We start from the raw sequence: 11,685 nt of genomic DNA on the forward strand, positions 1-11,685 counted from the left end.
ACATAGACGTGGTCGATCCTTGGGTGGTAGAGCACAAAACCTTTATTGAGAAGACGTACAATGACCGAGGCCAACAGAGGACGGACGGAGATACAATCAAAGAGCACAACTCATGTTTCACGCGTTGGTTCAAGCAGAAGCTTCTGTCGTACCCTTTACATGAGGATTCTCCCGTGGAAGAACAACTCATATTCGCCTTGTCACAGGGCGCCGAGCACAACCTGATGACGTATGAGGCGTACGATATCAACGGCTACACATTCTACACCGAGGACAAGGACATGAAGAGCGACGGTTATCAGAACTCCAGGGTAACGATGGAATCCTACACCGGTAACGACAAGGACAGATACTACGGAAGGATCGAGGAGATCTGGGAGCTGAGCTACGCTGGAGAGAAGGTCCCGATGTTTCGTGTCAGATGGGCCAAGAGCGTCATAAAAGAAGACTGGTATTTCACCACCATGGTTATACCCAAAGCCAAATCCAAGACCGCAGGCGCGAACGTCACCGCGAAAAATGAGCCATGGGTACTGGCTTCCCAGGTGGACCAATGCTTCTTCATTACCGACCCGTCAAAGCCCAGTCGTGTTGTCGTGAGGAGAGGAAAAAGGAAGATCATCGGAATGGATGGAGTCGCCAATGAGCAAGACTTCGACAAGTACGGCGAGCCGAAGATGGAACATGACGACGACGGTGAAGTATCAGCATACACCACAAGAAGAAGCAGGACCACCCTACCTAAAGGACGTCCGTTCAAGAGAAAAACTCCATTTACGAAAAATAAGGGCAAGAAGATTGTGAACAGATAGCTAGCTAAGATCGATTGTATTTAAATTGTAGCCTTCATTTCTCGATTGTATTTCATGGGCACTTTTTGAACTCATGAATATTTTTAAATTTCATGGACACTCGATCTCGATCCCCCTCCATCTCGATCGCTATCCCACCTCGCCAGATCCAGTCCCCCTCGCCGCCGAGCACCCCCCGCACCCTCTACCCCGCTCCACCGGCCGCCGCCGCCGACCCCCCGCACCCTCCCCCGCTCCACCGCCGCCGACGACCCACCGCATCCTCCCCTGCTCCACCGTCGCCGACGACCCACCGCACCCTCCCCGGCCCGCTCCACCGCCGCCGACGACCCCCCGCACCCTCCCTGGCCCGCTCCACCGTCACAAATGAATGCAACTAAAATTGGAAAAAAACAAATTTGATTATATTATCAAATAACAAATTTGATGATTTTTTCAAATAATATATTTGATGACATTTTTTCATATTCATAAATATTTTCAAATAACAAATTTGATGATATTTTTAAAAAAATTATTACTGTTTTTATAAAAAATTATTACTGTTTCATATTCATATTCATTTTCTAAAAAATTATTAGATGCAACAAAAAATAATAATAAATTACTTATGGCGCACCTCTGGCTGGTGCGCCATTGCTATATAAAAAAAGATTACTAATGGCGCACCACTGGCTCGTGCGCCATTGCTATATAAAAAAAGATTACTAATGGCGCACCACTGGCTCGTGCGCCATTGCTATATAAAAAAAGATTACTAATGGCGCACCGATCGTAGGTGCGCCATTGCTATCTAAAAAAACATTCTAATGGCGCACCGCTTCGGGGTGCGCCATTAGTAAGTTTCCACCTAGCTAATTCCTCCCTCTCCCTCGCCAGTTCCCCTTCATCCCTCTCCCTCGCCAGTCCACCCGCGCGCTCACCTGACCCATGATCCAGGGAGCACCACCGTCCGCTCCCAATCCGCGCCCCCGCCGCCTCCCTCTCCCCATCCTCCCCTTCCTCCCCTCCGACCCCACCCCACTCTCGCCGGAGCAGCGCCGCAGGGCCGACACCAACCTCGCCCTCGCCCGCGCGCGCCGCAACCTCCGCCTCGCCGAGTCCAGAGCTGCTCGTGGAGGAGACGTGGCTAGAGGCGCTCTCCGGGGAGCTGCTCAAGCCCTACGCGCTCGACCTCTGCCGCTTCGTCGCCCTCGAGCGCCTGCACGCCAAGGTGCCCGTCTACCCGCCGCCCACCTCGTCTTCCACGCGCTCCACACCAGGAAATTCGCCGCCATCCTGCAGCAAACGCAGCCTGCAAACGCCCCGCTGGTATAGGCAATTAAAATCCTTGCTGTTTTCATGCTGTTCTTAGCTCTGTACTTTCCAGTTGTGCAAATTTTAGGACTTGTTGGGTGAATTTTAGGCATATTTGTTGTAATTCAGATGTTTACAAATTCAGTGCCACACTGAGATTTTGATCCACCATCACCAAGTTCAGTAAATCTTAACTCTTAATGTCAGATTGTTAATTCAGAAACTGTAATTTCTGGAGTACATGTGGAGTAGTAGGATCTGAAGATTTTGTGTATCTAGATGTCGTTGCTGGAGTACACCATCTAACAAAGTCACTGCAATCAAGAGTACACAAAGTCTAGATATGCACCCTGTTCCTGTTAATTCTGAAACACACCCTGTTAGTTGCTACTCCATCTAACAGTGCTGCCACCATGTTCCTGTCCTGTTAATCAAGAGTGCTACTCCATCTAACTGTCATGAGGGATTATGGTGAATTTCCAATGCAATGCCAGTACTACACCTGACGATTTGCAATGCCAGTGTGAATTTGCAGTGCAAAAAAATTGCCAGGTCTGCACAATTGTTGTTCTAGTTACTTTCGAAACAAGGAGAGCTTTAATGTTGACTACCATGCTGATAAATTATGAGAAATTAAAGTTTCTCAGATATGCCAGCAAGAAAATTCCTGTTGTTAAATTCACTGAAAATTCAGTTAATTTGGCTTTACTGAAAACCTTACTGAAACTAAATTCAGTTAGCTGGGTCATCTTCCACTTGAGAGGCTGGAATGATATCAGTGGCAATTATTTCCTATGATATGATGCGGCAGTAGTAGTAGTATATTGTGCTTAGGGCATGAATCATATGCAGAAGTAGTAGTAGTATTTTGTGATGAGGTTGGAGATTATGACCCCCAAACTAAATCTCCTAGGACCACAAATCATACCATCTCATCCATATAAGAAGCTTGAACAGCACCTTAACAATGAGGCACTACTAATTGGGCTGTTGTTTCGTCCCCAAAAGAAGGCATCTGTGTGTTGCTTCTCAAACCTGGTGCCTTGCAGGTGAGATCACCTGCTTTACAGCTTTCTCTTGCTGCATAGGAAAGGTATTTTGCAGTGCTCAAGCAAAGTGAGGATAGTTTTTGCACAACAGCTGAATGTAACTGAATTTTTGAACACATGAATTGTAGATAGTTTCAGTTAACTAAGATTAGCAGAATTTCTTGTTTCAAATATAGCCTATGCATCTCTTGTTTTCTGGTTATGGATATTGTATAGTAGTGCATATCTTGTTTTTTTGTAATATAATGCTTACCAAAGGTTTCAATATTTTGCTGTTACCATTGTTCTTTGAGCATAATTATTTTTCATTTCCTACTATCCTTATTCTAATTCTCTTAAATTGCTATGTTGTGTGTAATAGAATTAGATCTTGGATCTGCTAGTGGACTTTGGGAGTTTGTTAGCCAGCTTGGTGACTCCAGATTTTTTCTGTGATCTGTGGCTAGCATCTAAACAACACACACATACATACAGAGGCACATTGTGAATCACAGACAACAGAGCACATGCACATGACACATGTATCATGTATCAGTAGAGTAATTTGTACAGTCACACCAACTGTTTGTAAAATTGCAGTATTGAAGATGTGTATTTTCCATTTTGAAGCTGGAAATAAACTGCCAAAACTGAAAGAAATTGGAGTGTTGAAGATATGCTAGTACTGAATTTTAGTAGTAGACTAAAATAAATTTTAGAATGACTGAATGTATGCAGCCTGCAGTAGTGTAGCTGTACCAAAATCACATCTGCCCTAATGTATGCAGTCATGTTTTTATGCCATTCTGACTTGTCCACTGGGACTTCTCTCCTGTGATGTCTGATTTGTTTCTGCAAAAACCCATTCGGTAGTGTGGGACTGTGGATCATTAGCAAGGAAACCGTGCTTTAGTTCAGACTTCAGAGATATTTGCCTTTGCTTCAATAGGTAGTTTGCTCACAGTCTAAGTTGAGCTGATTTTGTTGGGTGACCTATTAGATCTGGAATGGAAGCCCACATAAGTTGAGCTACTTTTTGTCCATATGAAATTAGAGGACCATATGGTATGTGGCCTTTTCATCCATATGAAAGTAGAGGCACATTGTGGTGCTAGTTTGCTGGGTTTTGCCTCCGACCATCGTGTCATGATGATTTTGCAGGTACCCCGAGAGGCCCTTGAGTTTGCCGGAATGTCGATTAACTTCCGTTCCGGCAAATTCGGGTACTCCATATGTGCTATTTTCAGCAAAGGTCATGCTGAAATTTTCCGTGAATTTTAGCATGACTTTGCTAAAAATAGGACATATGGGGTACTTGCGACTAATGCATAGGTTGGGGTATCTTAGTACTTAATTAAGTAGGATCAATTGCCCCTTTATTCTTGCTGCATTAAACCATAGGTGGCAATAGAGCCAAGTGATTAGGCCCAAATGATGAAAGCTTAGGCTTTTAGGGTGCCTTGGCGTCGACAAACCCTAAATGATAAAAGCTTAGCTTTTAGGATGCCTCTCGGTGTCGACAAACCCTAAATGATGAGACCATGATCTTGTTCCTTGACAATAACCAACTTTTTGACCAAACTTTTTTCCTATTTAGAGCGAAACATGGCCCAAAACGATGAGGCCGGCGGTTCGGGCGGCAAGCAATTCTGGGAGCTGTCCCAGGAGCTGGAGGAAGTACCTCGCCGCTATGAGGACGCTGCGGAAGACACCGATCCTGACTACACAACCCCTAGTGGCGTCGGGGATGACACCACTGATGGTGCCGCCGAGGATGCCACCACTGATGATGGCAGCGCACGCACAGATGGCAGCCAACTGAAGAGGCAACGGAAGGACCGGCGCCCGAGCGTGCTCGGCACCGTCAAGGAGGAATTTACTGAAGTGAACTCCGACGGGCATCCAACGGCGCCCAAACAAGTAGTCAAGGGGTACTCGGTTTAGCTCGGGTGCATTCTCCGGAGCACCGTCTCGATCAACACCGAGAACCTAAGGCATAAGGACCGAGGGAATTTGCGCAGCCTCCTCTTCACGAAGCTGCACGAACGATAAAAGTTCCCCGCTGAGTTTGCAAACACACGCCTCTCAGGGAATAAAGTGAACAGTGCCGCCCTCACGAGGATGAGCACAGCCCTGTCTACATGGATAAGCACGGTGAAGGCAATGATTGAAAAGGTGATAGTTATGGGAAGATCAAGGCGAAATATCCTTTGATGAGCGAAGATGACTACAAGGAGTTCAAGATCAAGTGCGAGAGCAGCAGAACCTCAGAATCAAGTCAGTAGGGGAAAGAAATGCGGCAGTTGAACTTAGGGGTCCACCAACTCGGTCCCGGCGGTTACAGAGTGACGGAGCCTATATGGGACAAGGAGGACGCGGAGCGTGCCGAGCAAGGCCTACCGCCCCGCTTCGAGAAATTCCGTGACAAGCAGACCAGGAACTTTGTCAGGGCCCGGTACAAGGAGGACCCGGTAACAAAGGAGCTTACCACAGATCCGAAGACCAGGGCGCTTGAGCTTGTTCTGGTAAGGAATACACCCCCGCGTAATTAGCTCCATATGGTTGCATTCTAATTAATGAAGCCAAATTTCTAAATGGTTCACATTCCTTCCGTAGGAGGCTGAAAGCAGTAGCGCGGGGTCGTCTCAGAGCTCCCCTTTTGACACCCCTTTAAATAGGGCGTTGAACATAATGAAAAACAAGGATAAGCTCAGTAAACCGTCGTCAGCTGGTCGTGTGGCCGGCAAAGGCTTGTCCACAAAATGGTCGTCATACTATACCGCTGGTGGGCAAAAGGAGAAAAAGACCAGCTCGGGAAGCCAGTCGCGGGAGGTTCAAGAACTCAAGGCACAAGTGGCGCGGATTCCGGAGATTGTCCAAGAGCAAGTGCAACAACAACTGGGAACGACGCTCACCGCCATGGTGCCTACCTTGGTTCAGGGGCTGACGACGTGGATTGCGGGCGGCCAACAGGGGCCTCCCCCGGTTCCCAGCTTCACGGCTAGCAACTCGCACAACGCGTAGGCGGCGCCATTGGTGTCTCCGACGGAGGCGGTATTCGTGTCTCCGGCGCCGGCACGGGCATTGGAGCTTAATGCACCCGGGTGTACGCCGGCTGGCACCTCGCCAGCAAGCGGCCCCTCCGTCAGTTGCACGCCTGCCGTTGGCGGTGCCTCAACATTAGCCAAGCTCGACGGCATCACGGTAACTAAGCCTCTCGGCCGATGACTTCATCTCCTTGCCTTTGACTGGGCATCCCTGACGCCCTACATGTTTTCGCAGGGTGCCGCCGACGTTCCTTGCACTCTCCTGCACTTCGTGGGCGGCGAGTTGGTCGATGTCGCCAAGGGCAGAATCGTTCAACCGGGCAACCGCATGTTCCACGGTAATCCGATGCCACCCAGCTTGTATAGGGTTGAACTGGTTCGGGTGCTGCCAGGCTGCGACGAGTTGTTACCTCCGATTCGACTCGCTGGGGCCGACGAAGATGATGTGATGACCCTCAGCGCCTGCGTAAGCTGGCCCCTGCTTTGGCCGAAGAGCCAGATTCGGTTGGGGGCGGGGGACACCACCCCACAGACAAAACCGCCAGTCGTGCCAGCGCCCAGCCATGGCAAGAACGCCGCAACGCTACCGGACATGCCGGGCATCCCTATGGCACAGGATCCGGACATGCATATGGCACAGGATCCGGACGACGACGACAACGACAACGGTACATTTACCAACGTCGATAAGTACTTTGCCGAACATGGGTACGGTGATGAGTTCTGCGGGCCTCCTTCTCAAGAACCCAACCCTGAAAAAGACGACCGTGATCTAGCTGGTACGGCGGAGAAACCCAATTGCAACAGGCGTCGTCTGGCGTTCAGTTCTCAGGAGACGCCTCCAGCTACCGCCTTCACCGAGCCTCAGATAGCTGAGGTGCGAAATATTATCAGCCCCAACACGCTCAAGAAGGTGGTCTATGAGTAGAACTCGATCTCATTACAGCAGATCAGGAAGAAGGGACGGAAACGAAAGACTAACAAGGGCGCCTGTGCGAGCCAGCCGGCACCGAGTACGATCCGTGCTCAGGACGGGCCACCTTCACCTAAGGATATCTCGAGGAGGGTGCATGTGGCGGGTAGGGTGGGGCTACCGACAAATATGCTCAATGCTGCAACCGGTGCTATGCGGAGTCTGCATGACAGTGTTCTTTCTTTGGAGAAGCGGCGTCTCAGAGAGAATGATGTGGCATAAACGGTTTTCGTGGACAAGGTGCCAGAGGGCAAGGGTTTTGTGGATAGCGCCGTCGGGGGTATGATCGTCCTGCGGTTTGATGACATCTTTGCTATGTTTAACCTTCATCCGCTGCACTACACCTTCGTTCGGCTGTTTTCGCTGAGTATGGAGATGCGGATCATTAGAGACAAGACCCCGGACATTGTGATAGTCGACCCCTTCTACATGAGTGCCAAGATCTTGGGCAGCGTTGGGGACCGGCAAGTCACGAGTTCACACCTCGAAGGCGTCATTCTCGCAAACCCAGATAAGGATAACTTCCTCCTGCCTTACTTTCCTGAGTAAGTCATCCCCTAACCGCCCCGCAACATATGATTTCTTAGATTTCGATCGTTCTTTTTTTTCTAACATTCCGTGTTCTGTGCAGTGACACACATTGCACACCCATCCTCTTAAGCTCGAAATATTCCATGGCCACGTATTTCGACCCGGACCATGACTCCAAGATAGACTACACAAATATCAAGCAAGTTCTTGATGATGCTCTCCCCGGCTACGCCGCATCTGGAGGCACCTTTGAGAGGCCAGCTCGTAGGTATGGCAGGCACGTGTTCACCCACAATACGACGTTCCCCTGCGTCAAGCAGCCGCCTGGCGGTAAGAAGGATGGCTACGACGCCCTCCATCACATGCGGGTGATCGTATGGGAGCATGATCACCTTCTGCTACCAAATAATCTCAAAGATTGGGCCGCAAGCTTGGCGACAATCCAGGACGCGGACATCCGACAAGAATTCTTTCGCATCCAGTCGGAGTTTGCAGAAATCATCCATCAAGATGTCCTTCGTACCTCGGGGTAGTTCTACCTCAAATATCAACCGTCCAACAGTGAGATAGACAAAACGCTACAAATGCAGGCTGACAACGCCCACGACTTCATGACCATCACGACAGACGGCGGCTTCATCCACGCTCCGTTCCATGAGTCGAGTCAAAAGTAGTGATGCTATGTGTAGTTCTAAAACATCGATTAGCTCATGTTGTAATTAAAATTTAATGAACTTGTATGTCTCTTTGGTTTGGACAGTCGTTCAACTTAGATGTAATCGATGCTATTTATTAGTAGGACCATGAATCGTGCTATTAATGTCTTGCTTTTCTCTTCCGATCCTTTTGTTGCATACTTATATATTGCTTATGTATTGTCTGTTGTTTGGCTAGTGCATAGAGATGCCGTCTTATGTCGTGTACAAGGGTAAGGTTCCCGGAGTCTACGACGACTGGGAGGAGTGTCGGAGACAGGTTCACCGTTTCAACGGTAACAGTTACAAAGGGTACACCACTAGGGCGGAGGCGGAATCTAGATACGCGCGCTATCTAGCGGGAGAGAGGAGGGAGCGTTGGAGGAACCGGATGAAGACCGGTTTCATCGCGATGATGCTCATCGTGATGACCGCAGCTCTCTTCTATGTGATGGTAGTTTAGATGATCGATATCGACTTGTAGTGTGAAGACAAACTCGCTACTCGTGGTCTCGAGACTTGTAATGTTCTATCTTTGTTCGGTCTTTTGAATTCGGAGACTAATATGATGAATTGTATTCGGAGACTAATCTTCTATTGTATTCGATGAATCTGCTGTTGCTGTGTGGTGCTGTCTATATTCTCTCCAATAATATATTTTGTAATCTGTGCAAATATCAGAAAATAAAAAAAATCCCTAATATACATACTAATGGCGCATCACCCCAACGTGCGCCATTAGTATGCCAAAGGATACTAATGGCGCATCACCCCGCAGTGCGCCATTAGTATGGCAAAGCACATGGGTATATATGGCCCCTGGGAGGCCATACTAATGGCGCACCTGCTCCTATACTAATGGCGCACTCCGTGGTGCACCATTAGTATACCAGATACTAATGGCGCACCAGTGGTGCGCCATTAGTATTTAATACTAGTGGCGTGGTACTAGTGGCGCACCAGTAGTGCGCCATTAGTAGGCAAAACTGATGCGCCACTAGTAGGCCTTTTCCTAGTAGTGCTCCCTTGCTGGGCAGGCGAGCCTGGCAAGGTTGGGATTACCCCGGAAGCGAACCTCCAAGAACGCCCCGGCAGGCTTGCCGAGGCTCGCGGAGGCAAACCACTCCACCACACCACCTCACAGCACGCACGTCATCAATCAGTGCAGTTTCAAGCTCCGAAGTGACTAAGTGGATGCCGCCTGCAACATGGCAACCACTTCCTATAGAAAATGCCTCCAACCGACACCCGTCCTAAGACGTGTCAAGCAAGTAGGCGCGAAGCACACCCCGACAGGGCCTACCAGGCGAGCTGTGATGTGACACTGAGTGGCGCATTTAATGCGCTCTGTCAGCCTACAGAGTTAGCTATGATAGCACTGTTTTCTATCTAATCAGTATGGAAAGACTGATTTGCCACTGTGGTGACCCCTTGATCTATAGAAGGAGGCCCATGGCAACCATAGAAAGGATTCAGACCCGCTCACACTCATACGCGCATAGTCACATTCGCCCCGAGGCAACCTTGCCGGGCAAGAGCGCTGCGCATTTCCACCATTTTCCACCATCAATCCACCAAAGCAGGAGTAGGGTTTTACGCCTCACGGCGGCCCAAACCTGGGTAAAACTGCCCATCTGATCTCTGTCGTGCTGTGGTACGCTTCTCCGCTCTTTGTGCAGCATGCCCATCCCCCCACCGAACCAAAAGGGGCTCATGGCCCCATAGGTGGCCATGGTTTGCCACGACACTCCGTCCCCATCAAGGTCGTCATGGTATCCATCAGCTCAAATAAAACCTGACCTAGAGGCCGACTGAGCCGTACCCTGAGGGGCCATTCGTTGCCGTAGCTCCGACTGTCGTGTTGTTGAGGGCCGGCATCGTTCCTGCCATGAAGATGGTGGCTCGGCACGTCGGCTCGTAGGGGTCCGGAATACTGTCGCCATCAGAACAGCCCCCCAAGCCCGCCATTTTGAAGTTGGTAGATTGACTCCGTCTCTCCGATCGAGGACTCGTTACATGACTAGATGAGAGTCTCTCCTCCAGATGCGGAATTCTCCGCATGTTCCACTCCTTGTGTGAAGCCCACAAAGGCGTGTTTCCGACCAGCTTGGATCCGGGCGGATTGCGCACACTGAGCCAGCTCGACGAGGTCGATACAGATGTCCGGCTCAGGCTCAGAAATGCCGATCTTGCCGATGAAGATGTGGATTCCGCAGAAGGGGACTTGGTTCCCGTACTCGATTGAGTCGGCCTCAGGGCTCCTACCATCATCGTCGATGTAGAGCTTGCCACGGTGACTCTTGGTCATCCTGCCTACGGCATATCCCTCGATCCCTGGGAAAGAGCCCTTCAAGAACTCGAAACCACCATGCGCTGGCCCCATGGTAGGCCCCAACTATCGTGGTTTTGTTACGGCAGATGTCCTAGTGTGAGGACTTAAACATGATGCCACCGCAACTAGGTGATTAGCTTGTCAGGGTTGAGCGGGTCAAGAGACACGAGTTTACCTAGGTTAGGCCCCTCACGGTGAAGGTAAAAGCCTACTCCTGCCTTTCTGCTTATTGCTTGAGTATCGATTACTAGGGAGCTGATTCACTTAATCTAGCTACCGATTGATTGTCACCCCCTATCTATGCCGGGGACTCGCCTTTATATATAGGTCGAGGCCTCTGGATTACAAGAGTCCGGGTCATGTCATGACCCATGACCAAGTATAACTCTGAGTCGCCTTGCCTTCTAAGGCAAGACACTTCACGCCTCTGGGCCGCCCGCCGCCTTCTGGCTCTGGGCCCTAAGCTGGCCCATCTTGTGAGCCGCCCTTTCATTCTTGCATCTTGATCGCTCTGGCCCATCTTAAGTCTGGCTCCCAGATTCTCCTGTAACATGACCCGCCTTTATACGACAGGTTATATCGCGGGGTTATATATCCCCAACAATATCCATAACTAAAGATAGAGAACAACATAGAACAGAAAATAAAAAACTACTTAGTGATAAAGCAAACACGCACACACGAGAATATTCACCCCACGCTATTTCTCCCCGGCAACAGTGCCAGAAAAAGGTCTTTATAACCCACAAGTATAGGGGATCGTTTGTAGCCTTTTTCGATAAATAAGAGTGTTGAACCCAACGAGGAGCTAAAGGTAGAACAAATATTCCCTCAAGTTCTATCGACCACCGATACAACTCTATGCACACTTAACGTTTGCTTTACCTAGAACAAGTATAAAACTAGAAGTACTCTGGGAGAATAAAACTACGAATAAATTGCAAGACAATAAAAGTAGTAGTTGAAAGATT

The 11,685-nt window shown here is 49.3% G+C and overlaps 1 protein-coding gene across 1 annotated transcript; it reads right to left on the minus strand.

Moving 5' to 3' along the window:
• Positions 1–10,402: 10,402 nt before the first annotated feature.
• LOC109750116 (uncharacterized) lies at positions 10,403–10,765 on the minus strand. The gene has a single exon (XM_020309076.1). It carries the CDS (start codon positions 10,763–10,765, stop codon positions 10,403–10,405), a length of 363 nt encoding a protein of 120 aa, XP_020164665.1.
• Between the last annotated feature and the right edge of the window lie 920 nt (positions 10,766–11,685).

The sequence above is a fragment of the Aegilops tauschii genome, chromosome 7 (genome assembly GCF_002575655.3).
Source record: "Aegilops tauschii subsp. strangulata cultivar AL8/78 chromosome 7, Aet v6.0, whole genome shotgun sequence".
Classification (NCBI taxonomy): domain Eukaryota; kingdom Viridiplantae; phylum Streptophyta; class Magnoliopsida; order Poales; family Poaceae; genus Aegilops; species Aegilops tauschii.

What these genes read in the sequence shown, in the direction of transcription:
- LOC109750116 (XM_020309076.1), bottom strand. Translation starts at nt 10,765, where the DNA reads ATGGGGCCAGCGCATGGTGGTTTCGAGTTCTTGAAGGGCTCTTTCCCA.